Here is a 27,170-nt window from a genome sequence, read left to right as displayed (position 1 = left end):
CAGCATTTGAGTCAAATGGAGGTGTACCTGTTGGTGTATTTCAAGGCCTACCTTCAAACTCAGTCCCTCTTTGCTTGACATCAGGGGAAAATCAAAAGAAATCAGCCAAGACCTCAGAAAAAAAATTGTAGACCTTCACAAGTCTGGTTCATCCTTGGGACCAATTTCCAAACGGCTGAAGATATCACGTTCATCTGTACAAACAATAGTACGTACGTATAAACACCATGGGACCACGCAGCCGTCATACCGCTCAGGAAGGAGTTCTGTCTCCCAGAGATAAATGTACTTTGGTGCGAAAAGTGCAAATCAATTCCAGAACAACATCAAAGAACCTTGTGAAGATGCTGGAGGAAACAGGTACAAAAGCATCTATATCCACAGTAAAACGAGTCCTATATTGACATAACCTGAAAGGCCGCTCAGCAGGGAAGAAGCCACTGCTCCAAACCGCCATAAAAAAGCCAGACTACGGTTTGCAACTGCACGTGGGGACAAAGATAGTACTTTTTGGAGAAATGTCTCTGGTCTTATCAAATAAAAATAGAACTGTTTGGCCATAATGACTATCGTTATGTTTGGAGGAAAAAGGGGAAGCTTGCAAGCCGAAGAACACCATCCCAACCGTGAAGTATGGGGGTGGCAGCATCATGTTGTGGGGGTGCTTTGCTGCAGGAGGGTCTGGTGCACCTCACAAAATAGATGGCATCATGATGCAGGAAAATGATGTGGATATATTGAAGCAACATCTCAAGACAGTCAGGAAGTTAAAGCTTGGTCGCAAATGGGTCTTCCAACTGGACAATGATCCCAACCATACTTCCAAAGTTGTGGCAAAATGGCTTAAGGACAACAAAGTCAAGGTACTGGTGTGGCCACAAATCTCTGACCTCAATCCTATAGAAAATGTGTGGGCAGAACTGAAAAAGCGTGTGTGAGCAAGGAGGTCTACAAACCTGACTCAGGTACATCAGCTCTGTCAGGAGGAGTGGGCCAAATTTCACCCAACTTATTATGGGAAACTTTTCGAAGGCTACCTGGAATGTTAGACTCAGGTTAAATAATTTAAAGGCAATGCTACCAAATCCTAATTGAGTGTATGTAAACTTCCGACTTCAACTGTAGGTTTTACAGACTCTGTCAGAGAGATATTGAAAATATCAGTGAAGACACTTGCCACGCATCTGCTGCGAAAACCGTGATCACACAGTCATCCAGAACAGCTGGTGCTCTCATGAATGCTTCAGTGTTGCTTGCCTCGAAGCGAGCATTAAAGGCATTTAGCTCGTCTGGTAGGCTCGGGTCACTGGGCAGCTCTTGGCTGGGTTTCATCTTATAGTCCATTATAGTTTGCAAGCCCTGACACATCCGACGAGCTTCAGAGCCGGTGTGGTAGGATTCAATCTTAGTAATGTATTGATGCTTTGCCTGTTTGATGGTTCATCTGAGGGTATAGAGGAGTTTCTAATAACTCCTGGATTAGTGTCCCATTCCTTTAAAGCGGCAGCTCTAGCCTTTAGCTCGGTGTGGATGTTGCCTGTAATCCATGGCTTCTGGTTGGGATATGTACGTACAATCACTGTGGGGATGATGTCGTCGATGCACTTATTGATGAAGCCGGTGACTGAGGTGGTGCACTCATCAATGCTATTGGATGAATCACGGAACATATTCCAGTCTGTGCTAGCAGAACAGTTCTGTAGTGTGGCACTATGCTTCCAGCCATCTAAAAGCACAACCAACTTCCAATGGAAAAACATTGTTTGATTTTTGGTTTAATTGACATCTAAATGTGTTATCAATGTGCTCTCAACCATTATAAAAGAACCGCAAAGTTCAAATGGGAATACAATGTCAGATATTTTGTATTTATACAGTGCATTCTAAAAATTATAGAGAACCCTTTGTTTACATTAGAGCCTTGTTCTAAAATTGATTAATAAAATATTTTCCTCATCAATCTTCACATAATATCCCATAATGACAAAGCAAAAACAGGTTTTTAGAAATGTTAGCAAATGTATTACACATAAAAACAGAAGTATCTTATTTACATAAGTATTCATACCCTTTGCAATGAGACTCGAAGTTGAGCTCTGGTGCATCTTGTTTCCATTGATCATCCTTGAGATGTTTCTACATCTTGATTATAGTCCACCTGTGGTAAATTCAATTGATTCGACATGATTTGGAAAGGCACACACCTGTCTATGTAAGGTCCCATAGACCGTGCATGTCAGAGCAAAAACTAAGCCATAAGGTCGAAGGAATTGTCCTTAGAGCTCCGAGACAGAAATGTGTCAATGTAAAGATCTGGGGAAGGGTACCAAAAAATGTCTGCAACATTGAAGGTTCCCAATAACACAGTGAGCCCTATCATTCTTAAATTAATGAAGTTTAAAACCACCAAGACTCTTCCTAGAGCTGGCCACCCGGTCAAACTGAGCAATCGGGGGAGAAGGGCCTTGTCAGGGAGGTGACAAAGAACCCGCTAGTCACTCTGACAGAGTTCCAAAGTTCCACTGTAGAGATGGGAGAACCTTCCAGAAGGACAACCATCTCTGCAGCACTCCACCAATCAGGCCTTTATGGTAGAGTTGCCAGACGGAAGTCATTCCTCAGTAAAAGGCACATGACAGCCTGCTTGGAGTTTGCCAAAAGGCACCTAAAGGACTCTCAGACCAAAGGAAACAAGATTATCTGGTCTGATGAAAGCAAGATTGAACTCTTTGGCCTGAATGCCAAGCGTCACATCTGAAGGAAACCTTCCACCATCCCTACGGGGAAGCATGGTGGTGGCAGCATCATGCTGCGGGTTTTGTTTTTCACAAATACAGGTTTGCCAATCTTGTAGTGTCATACCCAAGAAGATTCGAAGCTGTAATTGCTGCCAAAGTTGATTCAAGGTCTGAATACTTATGTAATTGTTTTTATTTTTAATACATTTTCAAAAATGGCAAAAAAACAGGTTTTGCTTTGTCATTGTGTGTATATTGATGAGGAAATATGTATATCCATTTTAAAATACGGCTATAACGTAACAACATGTGGAAAAAGTAAAGGGTCTGAATACTTTCCGAATGCATTGATCTCCGCAGACCTACAGTATCTTGATCATGCACGCTTTCTATGATTAAAGAAGACATTTATAGTTACAGAAGGCTAACCTCAAAATGTGGCCATGGATGTGCTTTTAACTTAAAGGTTGAATAAATACTGTTATATTAGTTCGTAAGATACTCTTTACTTTAGGCTATTTACTGTATTACAATTTTTAAATTGTGACTGGTTGACAACACAACCAAATACTAACATTTAAAGGATATCTAATGCTGGGATAGTTTCATCTAAGTCACTGGCTTAAAAACGGTCTTGTCTATAAATGAATATAGGCAATCAAACAGGCTAAGTCCCAGTACAGAGACAAAATCGAGTCGCAATTCAACAGCTCAGACACAAGAGGTATGTGGCAGGGTCTACAGTCAATCACGGATTACAAAAAGAAAACCAGCCCCGTCGCGGACCAGGATGTCTTGCTCCCAGACAGGCTAAACAACTTTTTTGCCCGCTTTGAGGACAATACAGTGCCACTGACACGGCCCCCTACCAAAACCTGCGGGCTCTCCTTCACTGCAGCCGAGGTGAGTAAAACATTTAAACGTGTTAACCCTCGCAAGGCTGCAGGCCCAGACGGCATTCCCAGCCGCGTCCTCAGAGCATGCGCAGACCAGCTGGCTGGTGTGTTTACGGACATATTCAATCAATCCTTATCCCAGTCTGCTGTTCCCACATGCTTCAAGAGGGCCACCATTGTTCCTGTTCCCAAGAAAGCTAAGGTAACTGAGCTAAACGACTACCGCCCCGTAGCACTCACTTCCGTCATCATGAAGTGCTTTGAGAGACTAGTCAAGGACCATATCACCTCCACCCTACCGGACACCCTAGACCCACTCCAATTTGCTTACCGACCCAATAGGTCCACAGACGACGCAATCGCAACCACACTGCACACTGCCCTAACCCATCTGGACAAGAGGAATACCCATGTGAGAATGCTGTTCATCGATTACAGCTCAGCATTTAACACCATAGTACCCTCCAAACTCGTCATCAAGCTCGAGACCCTGGGTCTCGACCCCGCCCTGTGCAACTGGGTCCTGGACTTCCTGACGGGCCGCCCCCAGGTGGTGAGGGTAGGTAACAACATCTCCACCCCGCTGATCCTCAACACTGGGGCCCCACAAGGGTGCGTTCTGAGCCCTCTCCTGTACTCCCTGTTCACCCACGACTGCGTGGCCATGCACGCCTCCAACTCAATCATCAAGTTTGCGGATGACACTACAGTGGTAGGCTTGATTACCAACAACGACGAGACGGCCTACAGGGAGGAGGTGAGGGCCCTCGGAGTGTGGTGTCAGGAAAATAACCTCACACTCAACGTCAACAAAACAAAAGAGATGATTGTGGACTTCAGGAAACAGCAGAGGGAGCACCCCCCTATCCACATCGACGGGTCAGTAGTGGAGAAGGTGGAAAGTTTTAAGTTCCTCGGTGTACACATCACGGACAAACTGAATTGGTCCACCCACACAGACAGCGTTGTGAAGAAGGCGCAGCAGCGCCTCTTCAACCTCAGGAGGCTGAAGAAATTCGGCTTGTCACATAAAGCACTCACAAACTTCTACAGATGCACAATCGAGAGCATCCTGTCGGGCTGTATCACCGCCTGGTACGGCAACTGCTCCGCCCACAACCGTAAGGCTCTCCAGAGGGTAGTGAGGTCTGCAGAACGCATCACCAGGGGCAAACTACCTGCCCTCCAGGACACCTACACCACCCGATGTCACAGGAAGGCCATAAAGATCATCAAGGACAACAACCACCCAAGCCACTGCCTGTTCACCCCGCTATCATCCAGAAGGCGAGGTCAGTACAGGTGCATCAAAGCAGGGACCGAGAGACTGAAAAACAGCTTCTATCTCAAGGCCATCAGACTGTTAAACAGCCACCACTAACATTTAGCGGCCGCTGCCAACATACTGACTCAACTCCAGCCACTTTAAAAATGGGAATTGATGGAAATTATGTAAAAATGTACCACTAGCCACTTTAAACAATGCCACTTAATATAATGTTTACATACCCTACATTACCCATCTCATATGTATATACTGTACTCTATATCATCTACTGCATCTTGCCATCTTTATGTAATACATGTACCACTAGCCACTTTAAACTATGCCACTTTATGTTTACATACCCTACAGTACTCATCTCATATGTATATACCGTACTCTATACCATCTACTGCATCTGCCATGCCGTTCTGTACCACCACTCATTCATATATCTTTATGTACATATTCTTTATCCCTTTACACTTGTGTGTGTGTGTAAGGTAATAGTTGTGGAATTGTTAGGTTAGATTACTTGTTGGTTATTACTGCATTGTCGGAACTAGAAGCACAAGCATTTCGCTACACTGGCATTAACATCTGCTAACCATGTGTATGTGACTAATAAAATTTGATTTGATTTGAATATGAATGAATATGTTGGATTCACGTCTCCATCTCAACCAACAATCTAAATTAAAGAATAGGACTAAATCAAGTAAAATGTCAAATACACTTTCGATAAAGTTTGAGTTTTGTAATATTCTTGAACTCAGATTGTTGGTTGCGATGGAGATGTGAATCCCACATTTTAATGATTAACTTGAAGATTACATTTCAGATCAATCAAAGCTTGAAACCCTATGCCTAAATGTATTGTCTATTTGTAGTTGAACCCTGGGTTAAATTGAAACAGTTGTTGTTGATGATTTTGCCAATGCTATAGGCCTAAAAAGTATAATTGATGATATATGACTTGTAAATTATGGTTACATTTCATTTGCTCTGTTAAACCTACCTTTTGGAATGACTTCAATAGCAACATTGAACATATTTAGTTATTAAGAGGTCTCTCAATAATCGTTCTCACGATAGCACGTTGGTAGTAGTCAGTGACAAATACAAAAGCTAAGTAGTGCCCCTGAAAGTGGATATAATGTTGACGATCTGATGTTGTTTCAATGGTTCAAATTCAACATATCACATACAAGTAAATTGGTTACAATAACGACATAATCCTATGGTTGAAATGTCACCCTCAAAACAACAGTTTACGTTGATGACTTTATTCAAATCCAATGTATTTTCCACATAGATTCCATGTCACAATACGTTGACAAATATTTGTGCCCAGTGGGACTTTGCATGTCATTTGCCTGCTCAACGTCGTTATACACCAGACGTCATTACTATTGACTTGACCTCCTTATCGTGTAACTCAGCCCTGTCTGTGTCTCTACCCTATCCCTCTACTTGCAGTGCTTTCTGCTCCACTGCCAGTGAAAAACAATGACTTCTCAAGAGGAGGAAGCATCGTTCAGCAGGTTCTTCCAGTATGTGGAGGACAGTGGACTCAGGGCCTATGACGGACTGGTCATCCAGAATGCCTCTGACATCGCCCGTGAGAGCGACCGCGTCCGGAAAGAGACCAACTGGGCCTACCTTCAGGAGAAACACGATAAGAAGAGAAGACAGGAAGAAGCCATTAAGAGGTAAGACAAAGAGCTCATGCGCATGCACACAAATACGAACTAAGACACGTCATATGTATAAAAACCTGTGTGAAATGATGGGGGTTCTATTCCCAGCACTTCAATGACAGACTGTGGGAATGTGTTAATTTTAACTTCACAGGACAATAACTTCACACACACACATATACAGAGAAATACACACCAACACCCATGCAGTAGAGGTAAAAATTGGGACGAAAGTCAAACTTTTTTCCCCTTCCTAATTGCTCAGAGATCGATAGAACTAGAGACACCATATTTTATTACAAACTGATATATGTCCTCCACCATTAGACATTTAATTTCTAAGGTAAATGAGTTTAAATTAAATAGATCGAGAAGAGAACTAGCCTAACGTTACTTTTGTACCTGCCGGCGGGACGGAAGGAACACTGTCTTGGGACGGAAGTAACAGCTGGTGAGAAGTGCACAAAATATGTCTTATCTCCATGTTTCTGGTTTGTAGTATGTTACTTTAAAACAAATGTGACCGACCGGCTCAATTCAGTCTTCTGCATAAAAATTTGAAATTGTAAAGACTCAGAGCTACAAAATGGTACATCATACACTGCAGTTGAGGAACAATGGGAAAGTGATTCTGCTTTGAAAGTTGATAAACCTGAACCACTTTTGAGAAAATAGCCCTTGAATATTTTGGTACACCTACTGTAGAGCTCTTCTTTGTCTATACCTATTCAGCATTGTTCATATCCTCTTAAGTCTTAGCCCAACCCATCTCTTTAAGGATTCACATGTGAGGCCATGGGCTAAACAGAGTAATTAAGGATGCTGCCCTTATCATCACCAAGCCTATCTCTGGCCTTTTTAACCTGTCTCTCCTCTCTGGGGAGGTTCCCAATGTTTGGAAGGCAGCCACGGTGCGTCCTTTATTTAAAAGGGGAGATAAAGCTGACCCCAACTGTTTTAGGCCAATTTCTATTTTGCCCTGTTTATTAAAAGTGATGGAAAAACGTATCAATAATTAACTGACTGGCTTTCTTGATGTCTATAGTACTCTCTCTGGAATGCAATCTGGTTTCCGCTCAGGTTATGGATGTGTCACTGCAACCTTAAAGGTCTTCAAATGTCACCATTGCCATTGATTCTAAGCAATGTTGTGCTGCTATATTTATTGACTGGGCCAAAGCTTTTGATACGGTAGACCAATCCATTCTTGTGGTCCAGCTAAGGAGTATTGATGTCTCTGAGGGGTATTTGGCCTGGTTTGGTAACTACCTCTCTCAAAGAGTGCAGTGTATAAAGTCAGAACATCTGCTCTCTCATTCACTGCCTGTCACCAAGGGAGAGCCCCAAGGCTCGATCCTAGGCCCCACGTTCATCTCAATTTACAACAACAACATAGCTCAGGCAGTAGGAAGCTCTCTCATCCATTTTTATGCAGCTGTTCCCTCCCCTGGTTTTGTGTTAAACGCTCTGCAACAAAGCTTTCTTAGTGTCCAACAAGCTTTCTCTGACCTTAACCTTGTTCTGAACACATCCAAAACAAAGGTAATTTGGTTTGGTAAGAAGAATGCCCCTCTCCCCACATGTGTGATTACTTCCTCTGAGGGTTAAGAGCTTGAGGTAGTCACCTCATACAAGTACTTGGGAGTATGGCTAGATGGTACACTGTCCTTCTCTCAGCACATACAGTGGGGAGAACAAGTATTTGATACACTGCCGATTTTGCAGGTTTTCCTACTTACAAAGCATGTAGAGGTCTGTCATTTTTATCATAGGTACACTTCAACTGTGAGAGACAGAATCTAAAACAAAAATCCAGAAAATCACATTGTATGATTTTTAAGTATTTAATTTGCATTTTATTGCATGACATAAGTATTTGATACATCAGAAAAGCAGAACTTAATATTTGGTACAGAAACCTTTGTTTGCAATTACAGAGTTCATACGTTTCCTGTAGTTCTTGACCAGGTTTGCACACACTGCAGCAGGGATTTTGGCCCACTCCTCCATACAGACCTTCTCCAGATCCTTCAGGTTTCGGGGCTGTCGCTGGGCAATACGGACTTTCAGCTCCCTCCAAAGATTTTCTATTGGGTTCAGGTCTGGAGACTGTCTAGGCCACTCCAGGACCTTGAAATGCTTCTTACGGAGCCACTCCTTAGTTGCCCTGGCTGTGTGTTTCGGGTCGTTGTCATGCTGGAAGACCCAGCCACGACCCATCTTCAATGCTCTTACTGAGGGAAGGAGGTTGTTGGCCAAGATCTCGCGATACATGGCCAAATCCATCCTTCCCTCAATACAGTGCAGTCGTCCTGTCCCCTTTGCAGAAAAGCATCCCCAAAGAATGATGTTTCCACCTCCATGCTTCACGGTTGGGATGGTGTTCTTGGGGTTGTACTCATCCTTCTTCTTTCTCCAAACACGGCGAGTGGAGTTTAGACCAAAAAGCTCTATTTTTGTCTCATCAGACCACATGACCTTCTCCCATTCCTCCTCTGGATCATCCAGATGGTCATTGGCAAACTTCAGACGGGCCTGGACATGCACTGGCTTGAGCAGGGGGACCTTGCGTGCACTGCAGGATTTTAATCCATGACGGCGTGGTGTGTTACTAATGGTTTTCTTTGAGATTGTGGTCCCAGCTCTCTTCAGGTCATTGACCAGGTCCTGCCGTGTAGTTCTGGGCTGATCCCTCACCTTCCTCATGATCATTGATGCCCCACGAGGTGAAATCTTGCATGGAGCCCCAGACCGAGGGTGATTGACCGTCATCTTGAACAAGTATTTGATACACTGTCAATTTTGCTGGTTTTCCTACTTACAAAGCATGTAGAGGTCTGTACTTTTTATCATAGGTACACTTCAACTGTGAGAGATGGAATGTAAAACAAAAATCCAGAAAATCACATTGTATGATTTTTAAGTAATTAATTAGCATTTTATTGCATGACATAAGTATTTGATCACCTACCAACCAGTAAGAATTCCGGCTCTCACAGACCTGTTAGTTTTTCTTTGAGAAGCCCTCCTGTTCTCCACTCATTACCTGTATTAACTCCACCTGTTTGAACTCGTTACCTGTATAAAAGACACCTGTCCACACACTCAATCAAACAGACTCCAACCTCTCCACAATGGCCAAGACCAGAGAGCTGTGTAAGGACATCAGGGATAAAATTGTAGACCTGCACAAGGCTGGGATGGGCTACAGGACAATAGAAAAACAGCTTGGTGAGAAGGCAACAACTGTTGGCGCAATTATTAGAAAATGGAAGACGTTCAAGATGACGGTCAATCACCCTCGGTCTGGGGCTCCATGCAAGATCTCACCTCGTGGGGCATCAATGATCATGAAGAAGGTGAGGGATCAGCCCAGAACTACACGGCAGGACCTGGTCAATGACCTGAAGAGAGCTGGGACCACAATCTCAAAGAAAACCATTAGTAACACACCACGCCGTCATGGATTAAAATCCGGCAGTGCACGCAAGGTCCCCCTGCTCAAGCCAGTGCATGTCCAGGCCTGTCTGAAGTTTGCCAATGACCATCTGGATGATCCAGAGGAGGAATGTGGTCTGATGAGACAAAAATAGAGCTTTTTGGTCTAACTCCACTCGCCGTGTTTGGAGGAAGAAGAAGTATGAGTACAACCCCAAGAACACCATCCCAACCGTGAAGCATGGAGGTGGAAACATCATTCTTTGGGGATGCTTTTCTGCAAAGGGGACAGGACGACTGCACTGTATTGAGGGAAGGATGGATTTGGCCATGTATCGCGAGATCTTGGCCAACAACCTCCTTCCCTCAGTAAGAGCATTGAAGATGGGTCGTGGCTGGGTCTTCCAGCATGACAACGACCCGAAACACACAGCCAGGGCAACTAAGGAGTGGCTCCGTAAGAAGCATTTCAAGGTCCTGGAGTGGCCTAGACAGTCTCCAGACCTGAACCCAATAGAAAATCTTTGGAGGGAGCTGAAAGTCCGTATTGCCCAGCGACAGCCCCGAAACCTGAAGGATCTGGAGAAGGTCTGTATGGAGGAGTGGGCCAAAATCCCTGCTGCAGTGTGTGCAAACCTCGTCAAGAACTACAGGAAACGTATGAACTCTGTAATTGCAAACAAAGGTTTCTGTACCAAATATTAAGTTCTGCTTTTCTGATGTATCAAATACTTATGTCATGCAATAAAATGCTAATTAATTACTTAAAAATCATACAATGTGATTTTCTGGATTTTTGTTTTAGATTCCGTCTCTCATAGTTGAAGTGTACCTATGATAAAAATTACAGACCTCTACATGCTTTGTAAGTAGGAAAACCTGCAAAATCGGCAGTGTATCAAATACTTGTTCTCCCCACTGTATATATAGGACAAATCACACATCACGACAAGAGAGATACCACAACATAGCAAGGCAGCAACACATGACAACACAGCATGGTAGCAACACAACATGGCAGCAGCACAACATGGTAGCAGCACAAAACATGGTACAAACATTATTGGGCAATGTCAACAGCACAAAGGTCAAGAAGGTAGAGACAACAATACATCACGCGAAGCAGCCACAACTGTCAGTAAGTGTCCATTATTGAGTCTTTGAATGAAGAGATGGAGATAAAACTGTCCAGTTTGAGTGTTTGTTGCAGCTCGTTCCAGTCGCTAGCTGCAGCAAACTGAAAAGAGGAGTGACCCAGGGATGTGTGTGCTTTGGGGACCTTTAACAGAATCTGACTGGCAGAACGGGTGTTGTAATAATCTACATGCTTTGTAAGTAGGAAAACCTAGAAAATCGGCAGTGTATCAAATACTTGTTCTCCCCACTGTATATAATTTTTTCTTCATCCCAGTCCCTGTCCTAGCAGGATGCTTTTTGCCTTTTGATAGGCCGTCATTTTAAATAAGAATTTGTTTTAATAACTAACTTGCCTAGTTAAATAAAGGTTAAATAAAAAAAAATAAAACATGTCGGTAGGGGTATGTGTGTGTGAGCGTATGTAGTTTGTACTCATGTGTGAGTGGAGTGCAATAGAGATTACATCCTCTGTGGATCTTTTTGTACAGTATGTGAATTGGAATGGGTCCAGGATGCCTGGGATGATGGTGTTGAAGTGAGCAATGGCCAGCCTTTCAAGGTATTTCATGGCTACAGATGTGAGTGCTACAGGGTGATAGTCATTTAGACAGGTTACCTTGGCGTTCTTGGGCACAGGGACTATGTTGGTCTGCTTGAAACATGTAGGTATTACAGACTGGGTCAGGGAAAGTTTTAAAAGTTAAATAAAGGTTAAATAAAAAATTCAAATAAATAAATAAAATGTCAGTGAAGACACTTGCCAGCTGATCAGCGCATGATCGGGTTACGAATCCTGGTATTTCGTCTAGCCCTGCGGCCTGAGAGCGTGCTCACACAGTCGTCCGAAACAGTTGGTGCTCTCATGCATGATTCAGTGTTGATTTCCTCAAAGCGAGCATAGAATGTTTTCAGCTCGTCTTGTAGGCTCACGTTGATGGACCGCTCGAGGCTGCGTTTCTCTGTGTAATATTTGATAGTTTGCAAGCCCTGCCACATCCGATGAGCGTCAGAGCTGGTGTAGTAGGATTCTTGGTCCTTTACTGATGCCTTGCCTGTTTGATGGTTCGTTGGAGGGAGTTGTGGGATATCTTAGATGCGTCTGGATTAGTGTCCCACTCCTTGAAAGTGACAGCTTTTACCTGTAATTCATGGATTCTGGTTGGGATGTGTACAGTACCAGTCAAAAGTTTGGACACATCTACTCATTCAAAGGTTTTTCTTTATTTGTACTATTTTCTACATTGTAGAATAATATTGAAGACATCAAAACTATGAAATAACAAATATGTTATCATGTAATAAGCAATAAAGTGTTAAAAACTTCTTATGGCTGCAGTCCCGTTAACGGGATCGATATGACAACAGCCAGTCGAAGTGCAGGGCGCCAAATTCAAAAAACAGAAATCTCATAATTAAAATTCCTCAGACATTCATGTGTCTTATATCATTTTAAAGGTAATCTTGTTGTTAATCCCACCAAAGTGTCCCATATCAAATAGGCTTTTCAGTGAAAGCATTACAAACGATTATGTTAGGTCACCACAAAACCACAATAACCACAGCCATTTTTTCCAGCTAAAGATAGCTTTCACAAAAACCAGAATAGAGATAAAATTAATCACTAACCTTCGATTATTTTCATCAGATGACACTCATAGGACTTCATGTTACACAATACATGCATGTTTTGTTTGATTAAGTTCATATTTATATCAAAAACCTGAGTTTACATTGACGCGTTAGATTCACTAGTTGCAAAAACATCAAGTGACTTTGCATAGCCACATCGTTTCAACATAAATACTCAACATAAATATAAATGATAATACAAGTAATACACATAGAATTATAGATATACCTCTCCTTAATGCAAGCGCTGTGTCAGATTTCAAAAAAACTTTACGGAAATATAAACCATGCAATAATTGAGACGGAGCTCAGATGATTAGCCAAATTAGCCACCATGTTGGACTCAACAGAAACCAGAAATACATGATAAATGTTTCCTTACCTTTGATGAATTCATCAGAATGCAGTCCTAGGAATCCCAGGTCCACAATAAATGCTTGATTTGTTCGTTCATGTCCGTTATTTATGTCAAATTAGCTACTTTCGAATTGTTTACCAAATACCCTAACCAAAGTCTCAAAGCGCGACCACTATAACGTGACGAAATGTCCAAACGTTCCGTTACAGTCAGTAGAAACATGTCAAACGATGTACTGAATCAATCTTTAGAATGTTGTTAACATACATCTTGAATAACGTTCCAACCGGAGAATTAGATCAACTTCAATTGAGAGAAGGAACGGAGCTCACTCTCACGTGAACGCGCCAGTTCAATGCGTGGGCACCTCATGGCAGTGATTACTCTTTCCTGTCTCCTTCGAATCCCCTTCAAATTAGAGTCATCAGACTAAGTTCTATTGACTGTTGACATCTAGTGGAAGCCGTAGGAAGTGAAAACCCATCCATATCTCTCTTTATATTCAATGAGAGCTTGGTTGAAAATATGGCACCCCCAGAAAAAATCCAAACAGGAAGTGGAACTTCTCAGGTTTTTGCCTGCCATATGAGTTCTGTTAATCTCACAGACTTAATTCAAACAGTTTTAGAAACTTTAGAGTGTTTTCTATCCAATACTAATAATAATATGCATATATTAGCAACTGAGACTGAGGAGCTGGCCGTTTACAATGTGCACCTTTCATCCAAGCTACTCAATACTGCCCCTTCAGCCATAAGAAGTTAAACAAATCAAAATATATTGCCTTGATGACAGTTTTACACACTCTTGACATTCTGTCAACCAGCTTCATGAGGTAGTCACCTGGAATGCATTTCAATTAACAGGTGTTCCTTGATAAAAGTTTATTCCTTTTCTTCTTAATGCGTTTGAGCCAATCAGTTGTGTTGTGACAAGATAGGGGTGGTACACAGAAAATAGCCCTAAAGTCCATTATTACTTTAAGACTTGAAGGTCAGTCAATCCGGAAACATTTCAAGAACTTTGAAAGTTTCTTCAAGTCTTAAATACAAGTAAAACCAAGCTCATGCTGTTCTCTAGGTCCTGAAATGTTGACCCTGAGGATCTGCATATGTACACTATAAATGGAGCCCACATTGAGCATTTTTCTCAATATAAGTACCTGTGTGTCTGGATTGATGTAAAATTGTCCTTCGTAACGCATATAGAAAATCTGACTAAGAAGCTAAGATCCAAGATTTTGTTTTTGTATCTAAATAAATCAAGGCACAAGGCGAGACCTAAATGCAGACACAGGAGGCAGATGGTTGGAGTCTTATAATGTTTATTAATCCAAAGGGATAGGAAAGATAATGGTCGTGGACAGGCAAAAAGGTCAAATCCAGATCATAGTCTAGGAGGTACAGAGTGGCAGACAGGCTCGTGGTCAAGGAAGGCAGAATGGTCAGGCAGGCAAGGGTCAAACCCGGGAGGACTCGAAAAAGGAGAATAGCAAAAAGCAGGAGAACGGGAAAAAACGCTGGTTGACTTGGAAACGTACAAGACGAACTGGCACAGAGAGACAGGAAACACAAGGATAAAAACACTGGGGAAAACAAGCGACACCTGGAGGGGGTGGAAAGGTGAAACTGATCAGGGTGTGACATTGGTATTAAAAATAGGAGAAAGATTGTTCAAACAATGCTTCTCCCTGCATTGGATTTTGTTTTAAAACCCTTGGTCACAGTCTACCATCCCGCAATACGTTTTATCAAAGGGGACAATTTTAGGACTCATTATTGTATTCTGTAACAAAATGTGGGTTGGACCTCTCTGTCTGTAAGAAGAGAGCTGCATTCTCTTTTTTTATATACAAAGCAATCTTACAGAAACTCCCTCTATATGTAACATCATTAATTAAGATAAGAATCATAAGTTAACAAAACCGTTCACAGGAATGGGTAACACTAGAGATCCCTCCAGTCTCCACAGATTTGGGAAAATCTGTGTTTAGTTTATTTGGCCCTAATTTCTGGAACAATATGCAGTTCAATGCAGCTAGATGTGCTAGTGACACTCAGTCAGTTTAAATGATTGATTGAGGACGTTTATGTAGTTAAATGTGATTGCTTTTATTAAATATGTGTAAGGGGTGCGTAACTGTTGGCAGGGAAGTCAGACGCAGGAGAGCAGAACTAGGTAATAGTCGGAGCAGATTAATTTCAAAACCATCGGCATAAAGAAATAACCAACATGGGTACAAAACCCGACGCGCACCAGTAAACAGGTGCACAAGCACTTACAACAAACACTTCGGCATGGGGGGAACAGAGGGTTGCGAACACCGGGCCTCACTGCGGTGACGGTCTGCGCTGGCTTTCTGGCGCAGCATGGCGCGCTGAAGGTGAACATGAGCGGCGTCCCATGTCTCCTCCGCGGGCCGGAACCAGTCGTCCACCGCAGAAGCCTCGGTCTGACTCTGATGCCAAGGAGCCAGAACCGGCTGATACCCCAGTACGCACTGGAAGGGGGAGAGGTTAGTGGAGGAGTGGAGGAGCGAGTTCTGGGCCATCTCTGCCCAGGACACGAACGCCGCCCACTCCCCCGGCCTGTCCTGGCAATAAGACCTCAGAAACCTACCCACATCCTGGTTAACCTCTAATTCCTCCCAAACCCGGATCCGGGAGCACCCCACCACAGTAAAAAAGCTGACTAGCATAGCCTAGCATAGCGTCACAAGTAAATACTAGCATCTAAATATCATTAAATCACAAGTCCAAGACACCAGATGAAAGATCCACATCTTGTGAATCCAGCCATCATTTCTGATTTTTAAAATGTTTTACAGGGAAGACACAATATGTAAATCTATTAGCTAACCACGTTAGCAAAAGACACCACTTTTTTTTACTCCACCAGTTTTTTACTCCATCAGTAGCCATCACTAATTCGACCAAATAAAGATATAAATAGCCACTAACCAAGAAACAACTTCATAAGATGACAGTCTGATAACATATTTATTGTATAGCATATGTTTTTTTAGAAAAATGTGCATATTTCAGGTATAAATCACAGTTCTACATTGCAGCTGCAATCTGAAATAGTGCCGAAGCTGCTAGAATAATTACAGAGACCAACGTCAAATACCTAATTACTCATCTTAAAACATTTCTGAAAAATACACAGCGTACAGCAAATGAATGCCCAACATCTTGTGAATCCAGCCAATATGTCAGATTCTTTAAGTGTTTTACAGCGAAAACACAATATAGCATTATATTAGCTTAGCACAATAGCCAGAAACACAAGCAATTTACCAGCAGCACAGGTTAGCGATCGTAACAATACAGCAAAAGATATATAATTTTGGACTAACCTTGATATACTTCGTCAGATGACAGTCCTGTAACATCATATTACACAATGCATATAGGTTTTGTTCGAAAATGTGCATATTTAGCAGCACAAATCGTTGTTATACAATGTGATCAGTGGCAACAGGTCATGCATTCTGGCCGGCGCCATCTTGGAAAGGCACCTAAGTTATACAGGTTGGACAGCAAATGAAAGATCCATTAGTTATTAATGCAACCGCTGAGTTAGATTTTTAAAATTAACGTTACTAGACATACAGTGTGCGTTACAGCAAGACTAGTGCCGCAATAACGGCGGACAAATGCGTTTACATTTTTCCACATAAATACGGAATAACATCATAAATAGTTCTTACTTTTGGACGAGCTTCCATCAGAATCTTGGGCGAGGTGTCCTTTGTCCAAAAGAATCGTTGCTTGGTTGTAAAACGTCGTCTTCAACTTCGGAATTAGCAGCTAACAATAGCTATGTGGCCACAACATTCCCAAATCCCCAAAACGCAATACTAAGGAAATTCCGAAAATAGCAATATACTCGCATAAACTGATATAACTCGGTTTAAAATAACTTCGTTATGATGATTCTAACACCTATATCGAATTAAATTACAGACGGATATAGCTAAGGCCGATAACTGAGCGTTTCAAAATGCCATCTTGAGGTCTTGCTTTGCGCAATGACGAACGACGAAAAGAGAGCGCACTTCGTTCCTTGGCCTTTTATAAGCTCTGAGAACTACGTAGACACTCCATTCCACTTCTCATTGGTTACTGACATCCAGGGGAAGGCGGGTGCAGTTCATGTCGACCCATAGGATACATACAGAGCTTTAAACTGATCTGAGAACAGAGCCTCGTTTTCAGACCTTCGCAGTTCCTGTCATGGATTTCGCTGCAGAAAGAGTTCTGGTTCACCCACAGACATAATTCAAACGGTTTTAGAAACTAGAGATTGTTTTCTATCCAATAGTAATAATAATATGCATATTGTACGAGCAAGAATTGAGTACGAGGCAGTTTAACTTGGGAACGATAAATGTCCAAGTTGAAACAGCACCCCCTGTAGTGTCAAGAGGTTAACTCTCTCCACCTGCACATTACTCTCGGGGTGAAAACCCGAGATAAGGCTGATCGAGACCCCCAGACGTTTCATGAACGCCCTCCAGACCCTCGAAGTGAACTGGGAACCCCGATCAGACACTATGTCCTCAGGCACTCCGTAGGGCCGGAAGACGTGTGTAAACAGGGCCTCCGCAGTCTGTAGGGCCGTAGGAAGACCGGGCAGAGGGAGGAGATAGCAGGACTTAGAAAAACGGTCCACAACGACCAGGATCATGGTGTTACCCTGTGAGGGAGGAAGATCGGTAAGGAAATCCATCGACAGGTGCGACCACGGCCATTGTGGAACGGGTAAGGGGTGTAGCTTACCTCTGGGCAGGTGCCTAGGTGTCACGTTCCTGACCTGTTTTCCTTTGTCTTGTATTTATTTAGTTGGTCAGGGCGTGAGTTGGGTGGGTTTGTCTATGTGTGATTTTCTATGTTGGGATTTTGTGTTCGGCCTGGTATGATTCTCAATCAGAGGCAGCTGTCAATCGTTGTCCCTGATTGAGAATCATACTAAGGCAGCCGGGTTGTCACGTGTGTTTTGTGGGTGTTTGTTTCCGTGTTTGTGTTTTTCACCACACGGTACTGTATCGGTTTTCTGCTCTTCGTTTATTTGTTTTTGTATTTTCAGTGTTCAGTTTCGATTTATTAAATCATCATGAGCACTAACCACTCCGCGAATTGGTCCGATCCTTCTCGCCTCTCCTCGTCCGAGGAGGAGGAATATGACTACCGTTACACTAGGAGCCTTACACTGGGCGCACACCGAGCAGGAGGAAACATAAACCCTCACGTCCTTAGCCTAAGTGGGCCACCTGTACATCCCACTCAGACAGTGCACCGTCCGACCGATGCCTGGATGACCAGAGGAGGGTGACGTGTGGGCCCAATAGATCAGCCGGTCACGGATAGCAGATGAAACGCACAGGCGCCCAGCGGGACACTGGAGGGGAGTGGGCTTTGCACATAGTGCCTGCTCAATGTCCGCATCCAGCTCCCACACTACCGGCGCCACCAGGCAGGAGTCCGGGAGTATGGGGGTGGGATCCATGGGCCGCTCCTCTGTGTCATACAGCCGGGACAGTGCGTCTGCCTTAGCATTCTGGGAACCTGGTCTGTACGAAAGGGTGAAAACAAAACGGGTGAAAAACATGGCCCTCCTTGCCTGTCGAGGGTCCAGTCTCCTCGTCGCCCGGATGTACTCCAGATTGCGGTGGTCAGTCCAGATGAGAAAAGGGTGTTTAGCCCCCTCAAGCCAATGTCTCCACGCCTTCAAAGCCTTGACGACAGCCAACAGCTCCCGGTCCCCCACGTCATAATTTCGCTCCGCCGGGCTGAGCTTCCTCGAGAAGAAGGCACAGGGGTGGAGCTTTGGTGGCGTAACCGAGTGCTGAGAGAGCACGGCTCCTATCCCAGCCTTGGACGCGTCCACCTCCACTATGAACGCCAAAGAGGGATCCGGATGGGCCAGCACGGGAGCCGAGGTAAACAGAGCCCTCAGGTGACCAAAAGCCCTGTCCGCCTCAGCCGACCACTGTAAATGTACCGGTCCCCCCTTCAGCAGTGAGGTAATGGGTGCCGCTACCTGACCAAATAAACCGCTACCTGACCGGATAAACCTCCGGTAGTAATTGGCATACCCTAGAAACCGCTGCACCTCCTTTACCTTGGTGGGAGTCGGCCAATTACGCACGGCTGAAATGTGGTCACTCTCCATCTCCACCCCTGAGGTAGAAATGCGGTACCCTAGGAAGGAGACGGACTTTTGGAAGAAAAGGCATTTCTCAGCCTTGACGCACAGGTCATGCTCTAACAGACGACCAAGCGCCCTGCGCACCAGGGACACATGCTCGGCACGTGTAGCGGAATATATCAGAATGTCATCAATATACACCACTACACCCTGCCCGTGCAGGTCCCTGAAAATCTCATCTACAAAGGCTTGGAAGACTGATGGAGCATTCATCAACCCGTACGGCATGACGAGGTACTCATAGTGCCCTGAGGTAGTACTAAAAGCCGTCTTCCACTCGTCTCCCTCCCGGTTACGCACCAGGTTGTAAGCACTCCTGAGATCTAGTTTGGTGAAGAAGCGCGCCCCGTGCATTGACTCAACCGCTGTGGCTATGAGAGGCAGCAGGTAACTGTACCTCACAGTGATCCGGTTTAGACCTCGATAGTCAATACACGGGCGCAGACCTCCCTCCTTCACAAAAAAGAAAATTGAGGAGGCGGGGGAAGTGGAGGACCGAATGTACCCCTGACGCAGGGATTCGGCGACATATGTTTCCATAGCCGCCGTCTCCGCCTGTGACAGGGCATACACGTGCCTCCTGGGAAGTGCTGCGTCTACCAGGAGATTTATCGCACAATCCCCCCATCGATGAGGTGGTAATTGAGTTGCCTTCTTTTTGGAGAAGGCGAGAGCCAAATCGGCATATTCTGAGAGGATGCGCACGGTGGAAACCTGGTCTGGACTTTCCACCGTAGTAGCACCAACAGAAACCCCTAAACATCTCCCCGAGGACTCTCGCGACCACCCCGTGAGAGCCCTCTGTTGCCACGAAACAGTGTGGTCATGACAAGCTAACCAGGGAACGCCTAGCACCACGGGAAACGCAGGAGAGTCAATAAGAAAGAGACTTATTCTCTCCTTGTGATCCCCCTGCGTCACCATGCCCAGGGGAGCGGTGGCCTCCCTAATCAACCCTGACCCTAACGGTCGACTGTCTAAGCCATGAACAGGGAAGGGCACAGCCACGGGAACAATGGGGATCCCTAAACTATGGGCAAACGATCTGTCTATAAAATTCCCAGCCGCGCCTGAATCGACGAGCACCTTATGCTGGGAATGCGGGGGAAAATTAATGAGGGGAAAGAAAACCAGGTGTGTTGGAAAAAAAGACAAAACAAATGGAAAATGAAAAGTGGATCGACGGTGGCTAGAAGACCGGTGACGTCGACCGCCGAACTCTGCCCGAACTTCGGTGGAAGTCGTGACAATATGTTTATTTTTGTTTATTGTGCTGAATTATATTATTTTATACACATATGTGTATGTTGTTTTAATATTCAGTTTTTATTGTAATTTGTTCAGGGCTCTCTTGTAAAATAGATTTTTAATCTCAATGTGACTCCCTGTTTAAATAAAGGTTAAAACCATCAAGCGCTATGATGAAACTGGCTCTCATGAGGACCGCCATAGGAAAGGAAGAACCAGAGTTCCCTCTGCTGCAGATGATACGTTCATTAGAATTACCAGCCTCAGAAGTTTCAGCCCAAATAAATGCTTCACAGAGTTCAAGTAAAAGTCACATCTCAACCAACAACTCACAGGAGTCTGCTTGAATCAAGCCTTCGTGGTTAATTTGCTGTGAAAAAAACGCTACTAAAGGACACCAATAAGATGAAGAGACTTGCTTGGGCCAAGAAACACAAGCAATGGACATTAGACCAGTGGAAAACTGTCCTTTAGTCTTATGAGTCCATATTTGATATCTTTGGTTCCAACCTCCATCTCTTTCTGATACGCAGAGTAGGTTCCCACCGTGAGGCATGGAAAAGGAGATGTGATGGTGTGGGGGTGCTTTGCTGGTGATTTATTTAGAATTCAAGGCACACTTAACCAGCATTACCACCACAGCATTCTGCAGCGATACGCCATCCCATCTGGTTTGCGCTTAGTGGGACTATCATTTGTTTTTCAACAGGACAATGACCCAAAACACACCTCCAGGCTGTGTAAGGGCTATTTGACCAAGAAGGAGAGTGATGGAGTGCTGCATCAGATGAGCTGGCCTCCACAATCACCCGAACTCAACCCAATTGAGATGGTTTGGGAAGAGTTGGACTGCAGAGTGAAGGAAAAGCAGCCAACAAGTGCTCAGCATATGTGTGAACTCTTTCAAGAATGTTGGTAAAGCATTCCAGGTGAAGCTGGTTGAGGGAATGCCAAGAGTGTGCAAAGCTGTCATCAAAAGGAGGCTACTTTGAAGAATCTAAAATCAAAAATCTATTTTGATTTGTTGAGCACTTTTTTGGTTACTATCTGATTCCACATGTGTTATTTCATAATTTTGATGTCTTCACTATTAATTCAAATTCAGCAAAAAAAGAAACGTCCCTTTTTCAGGACCCTGTCTTTCAAAGATAATTCGTTAAAATCCTATTTACTTCACAGATCTCCATTGTAAAGGGTTTAACCTCTCTGGTACAAGTGGGACGGTACCCACCTCGACAACAGCCAGTGAAATTGCAGGGCGCCAAATTCAAAACAACAGAAATCGCATAATTAAAATTCCTCAAACATACAAGTATTATACACCATTTTAAAGATAAACTTCTTGTAAATCCAACCACAGTGTCCGATTTCAAAAAGGCTTTACTGCGAAAGCACACCATGCGATTATGTTAGGTCACCGCCTAGTCACAGAAAACCATACAGCCATTTTCCAGCCAAGGAGAGGGCTCACAAAAGTCAGAAATAGCGATTAAATTAATCACTAACCTTTGATGATCTTCATCAGATGGCACTCCCAGGACTCCATGTTAGACAATAAATGTGTGTTTTGTTCGATAAAGTTCATCTTTATGTCCAAAAACCTAATTTGAAATTGGTGTGTTATGTTCAGAAATGCATTGTCAAAAACAAACATTCGGTGAAAGTGCAGAGAGCCACATCACATTACAGAAATACTCATCATAAACATTGATCTAAGATACAAGTGTTTAACATACGAATAAAGATAAACTTCTCCTTAATGCAACCGCTGTGTCAGATTTCAAAAAGGCTTTATGGCAAAAGCACACCATGCGATTATGTTAGGTCAGCGCCTAGCCACAGAAAACCATACAGCCATTTTCCAGCCAAGGAGAGGTGTCACAAAAGTCAGAAATAACGTTCAAATTAATCATTTACTTTTGATGATCTTCATCTGATGGCACTCCCAGGTCTCCATGTTAGACAACAAATGTTTGTTTTGTTCAATAAAGTTAATCTTTATGTCCAAATACCTCCTTTTTGTTGGCGTGTTTAGTCCTGGAATCCAAATGCACAATGCGCGGGCACTAAGTCCAGATGAAAAGTCAAAAAAGTTCCATTACAGTTTGTAGAAACATGTCAAACGATGTGTAGAATTAATCTTTAGGATGTTTTATCATAAATCTTCAATAATATTCCAACCGAACAATTCCTTTGTCTTTAGAAATGAAAGGGAACGGAGCTTGTGCTCACGGCTGTGCGCGTGACTAAACTAAAGGCTTTCAGCCAGACCACTGGTTCAAAGCGCTCTTATTCGCTCCCCCTTCACAGTAGAAGCCTGAAACAACGTTCTAAAGACTGTTGACATCTAGTGGAAGCCTTAGGAAGTGCAATCTGACCCCATAGACACAGTATATTGGATAGGCATTCACTTGAAAAACTACAAACCTCAGATTTCACACTTCCTGGATGGATTTTCCTCAGGTTTTTGCCTGCCATATCAGTTCTGTTATACTCACAGACATGATGTTATTAGTTTCGGGAAACTTAAGATTGTTTTCTATCCAAATTTACCAATTATATGCTCTTCCTAGCTTCTGGGCCTGAGTAGCAGGCAGTTTAATTTGGGCACACTTTTCATCCAAAATTCCGAATGCTGCCCCCTACCCTAGTGAAGTTAAACACTGTTTCCCATGCTTGTTCAATGAACCATAAACAATTAATGAACACTTGTGGAATGGTCGTTATGACACTAACAGCTTACAGATGGTAGGAAATTAAGGTCACAGTTATGAAAACATAGGACACTAAAGAGTCCTTTCTACTGACTCTGAAAAACACCAAAGGAAAGATTCCCAGGGTCCCTGCTAATCTGCGTGAACGTGCCTTAGCCATGCTGAAAGGAGGCATGAGGACTGCAAATGTGGCCAGGGCAATAAATTGCAATGTCTGTACTGTGAGACGCCTAAGACAGCGCTACAGGGAGACAGGACGGACAGCTGATCATCCTCGCAGTGGCAGACCACGTGTAACAACCCCCCTCTGAACATCACACCTGCGGGACAGGTACAGGATGGTAACGACATCTGCCCGAGTTACACCAGGAACGCACAATCCCTCCATCAGTGCTCAGACTGTCCGGATTAGGCTGAGAGAGACTGGACTGAGGGCTTGTAGGCCTGTTGTAAGGGCAGGTCCTCACCAGACATCACCGGCAACAACATTGCCTATGGGCACAAACCCACCCGTCGCTGGACCAAACAGGTCTGGCAAAAAGTGTTCTTCACTGACGAATCGCGGTTTTGTCTCACCAGGGATGATGGTCGGATTCGCATTATGGTCGAAGGAATGAACGTTACACCGAGGCCTGTACTCTGGAACGGAATCAATTTGGAGGTGGAGGGTCCATCATGGTCTGGGGCGGTGTGTCACAGCATCATCGGACTGAGCTTGTTGTCATTGTAGGCAATCTCAACGCTGTGCATTACAGGGAAGACATCCTCCTCGCTCATGTGGTACCCTTCCTGCAAGCTCATCCTGACATGACCCTCCAGCATGACAATGCCACCAGCCATACTGCTCGTTCTGCGCATGATTTCCTGCAAGACAGAAATGTCAATGTTCTGCCATGGCCAGCGAAGAGCCCGGATCTCAATCCCATTGAGCACGTCTGGGACCTGTTGGATCGGAGGGTGAGGGCTAGGGCCATTCCCCCCAGAAATGTCCGGGAACTTGCAGGTGACTTGGTGGAAGAGTGGGGTAACATCTCACAGCAAGAACTGGCAAATCTGGTGCAGTTCATGGGGAGGAGATGCACTGCAGGACTTAATGCAGCTGGTGGCCACACCAGATACTGACAGTTACTTTTGAATGCCCCTTTGTTTAGGGACACATTATTCAATTTCTGTTAGTCACATGTCTATGAAACTTGTTCAGTTTATGTCTCAGTTGTTGAATCTTGTTATGTTCATACAAATATTTACACATGTTAAGTTTGATGAAAATAAACACTGTTGACAGTGAGAGGACGTTTATTTTTTTGCTGAGTTTACAATGTAGAAAATATAAAAAATAAAGAAAAACCCTTGAATGAGTAGGTGTGTCCAAACTTTTGACTGGTACTGTATGTGGCAAGAATTTTCTGGGATTCTGTGCTTACTCCTTTTTGGATTTGTGAGTGGATTTGTGAGAGGCCACAAACATAAAACTGCCGATAAATACTTTGATGAACTTTACAAGTGAGACACAATATTTTCCTCTAAAACTTGCTATTTTGACTGTACATATATACTGGGTGTACATAACATGACACATTTCCATGAGAGGTGCATTTTTGGGGGATTTATTTTTAATTTTACCCTTCTTTTACCAGGTAAGTTGACTGAGAACACATTGTCATTTACAGCAATGAACTACGGAATTGTTAGAGTTGAGAGGAGTCCAGGTGAAAGGTATGAACCCTTAATGATGTCACTTGTTAAACCCGCTTCAATCGGTGTAGATGAAGGGGAGGAGATAGATAAATTAAGGATTTTTAAAGCCTTGAGACAATTGAGACATGGATTGTGAATGTGTGCCATTCAGAGTGGGCAAGACATAAGATTTATGTGCCTTTGAACAGGGTATGGCAGTATGTGCCATGCGCACCGGTTTGTGTCAAGAACTGCAATGCTGCTGGGTTTTTCACACTCAACAGTTCCCTTGTGTGTATCAAGAATGGACATCCAGCCAACTTGACACAACTGCATTGGAGTCAACATTGGACAGCATCCCTGTGGAACGCTTTCAACAGCGTGTCCTTGTAGAGTCAATGACCCAACATGGTGAATTAAGACTAGGGCATCTCAATAATAGGAAGGTGTTCTTAATGTTTTGTGCACTCAGTGTATATGGGACAGATAGGACACATATTTAAGCTGTCTGTATATATTCTCTATTGTTGTTGTTGTTGTCGTGTGTGTGTGTGTGTGTGTGTGTGTGTGTGTGTGTGTGTGTGTGTGTGTGTGTGTGTGTGTGTGTGTGTGTGTGTGTGTGTGTGTGTGTGTGTCTGTGCGTACATGAGGTTGTATGTATATGTGTGCACGTGTGTGCATCATTTGTCATAGTCATAGGCAACTTGGTAATATGGAGGAGAAAGTGCTTTTTGGGTCCATGATTGTGTCCTTGCATCTATGACATTTGGTATGTCTGAATCATTTTTCATATGTAATGTGATTTTTGGATGAAACAAAATTATTTAAAAGATGTTTCCTGGCAGGATCGGTGAGGATGTGGCGAGGGCGACGGAGGGAAGCTACGCAGGGAAACACTTCCGCATGGGCTTCATGACCATGCCGGCGCCCCAGGACCGCCTTCCCTCCTCCTGTGGCCAGGGCTTCACTGTGCGTTCCCAGTCTCTACACTCCGTTGGTGGGGGTGACGAGGATGGGAGCCCCAACTCCCGTAAGCAACCGCCGCCCAAACCCAAGAGAGACCCCAACACCAAGCTCAGCATCTCCTCTGAGGGTGTGAACTCTGGATCTGCCTCCAGCAATTGCAACAGCGACAGCCTGGTCAAGTTTGACCGTGAGTGGCCTGGGCTGTGTGTGTGTATGTGTGTGTCCATGTCAACTTCAAATTAGATTACTGTTCTTATGAGGAAACCTTTTAGATAGCCTGGTCCTAAATATTGTATATGGCATGACAACAAAATAGAAGTTGGCTACAGCACATACAATATGGGAATTGGCATCTTATTTGGTACATGCAACAAGACAAAACAGTCAACGTGAAGCCGCATTTCGTTGTCCTAGCACAAGGCCAGGGTGAGACTATTTTCTGTTTACAGTCCCGCACAGCATTGCCACAGGCTACTGTCCTTATTTACATAATGTATACCAAGTTGCATTACTTTAATTTTAACATTCCAGAAGTTATATCCTTAAGTTTGCTATAGTGCTATTAGCTGGCCTGGAATGTCCATCTTTTTTTTTATCAAGATATCAACACCAAACTTGATATGTACCATCAGGATGGTGTCCTTGACCGACATGACAAGTTTCAAGTTAATGGAGCAAAGTGACACGCAGTTACCATGCGTTTAAATGGGGAAACAGTTTGACATTTTTTGATTGGCCAATTTCCCTGCCATCTTGGGAGATATCAAACTTTTAAAAACTTGTTGAAAAGACAAGTGCCCTGAGCATACATACCATGTTTCGAGTCAATAGGACTAACAGTTCATGAGAGTACGATTTTTTAAGGGTTTGACAAAATTAAGACTATACACTGTAAAGCATTTGCAAAGTCATCAACAGCTATTGTTTCAATTCAACCCAGAATGTATTTAAAAATAGACAATTCAATAGGCCAAGGGATTCCTAGGATTTCAGATGTAATGATGAGTGTCCAACGTATACGAATTAAAGCCAGACTAGGTCAGTGGCTCAGATGGAACTATCCAAGCAGTAAACACCTCTTTTAAATGTTGATATTTGTGACATGTTTCAGGAAACTAGGCATATGTCACGGGTCACTACATTTGAACATAATCTTTTTTTTAATCAAAATCAAATGTATTTAAAAAGCCCT

General features: G+C 43.6%; 1 protein-coding gene across 1 annotated transcript in view; it reads left to right on the top strand.

Annotated features, from left to right (window-relative positions):
* nyap2a (neuronal tyrosine-phosphorylated phosphoinositide-3-kinase adaptor 2a) overlaps positions 1-27,170 on the top strand; it is a 131,146-nt gene that overhangs the window by 5,967 nt on the left and 98,009 nt on the right. The window contains exons 2-3 of the mRNA XM_071359545.1: positions 6,378-6,610; positions 25,858-26,165. Of these exons, the coding sequence (XP_071215646.1) occupies positions 6,408-6,610; positions 25,858-26,165 (511 nt within the window). The 5' untranslated portion in view covers positions 6,378-6,407. The remainder of the gene's footprint in view (positions 1-6,377; positions 6,611-25,857; positions 26,166-27,170) is intronic.

The sequence above is a fragment of the Salvelinus alpinus genome, chromosome 22 (assembly GCF_045679555.1).
Source record: "Salvelinus alpinus chromosome 22, SLU_Salpinus.1, whole genome shotgun sequence".
NCBI lineage: Eukaryota > Metazoa > Chordata > Actinopteri > Salmoniformes > Salmonidae > Salvelinus > Salvelinus alpinus.
The sequence above is the reverse complement of the archived record's forward strand: the minus strand, read 5'-3'. Positions and strand labels throughout refer to the sequence as shown.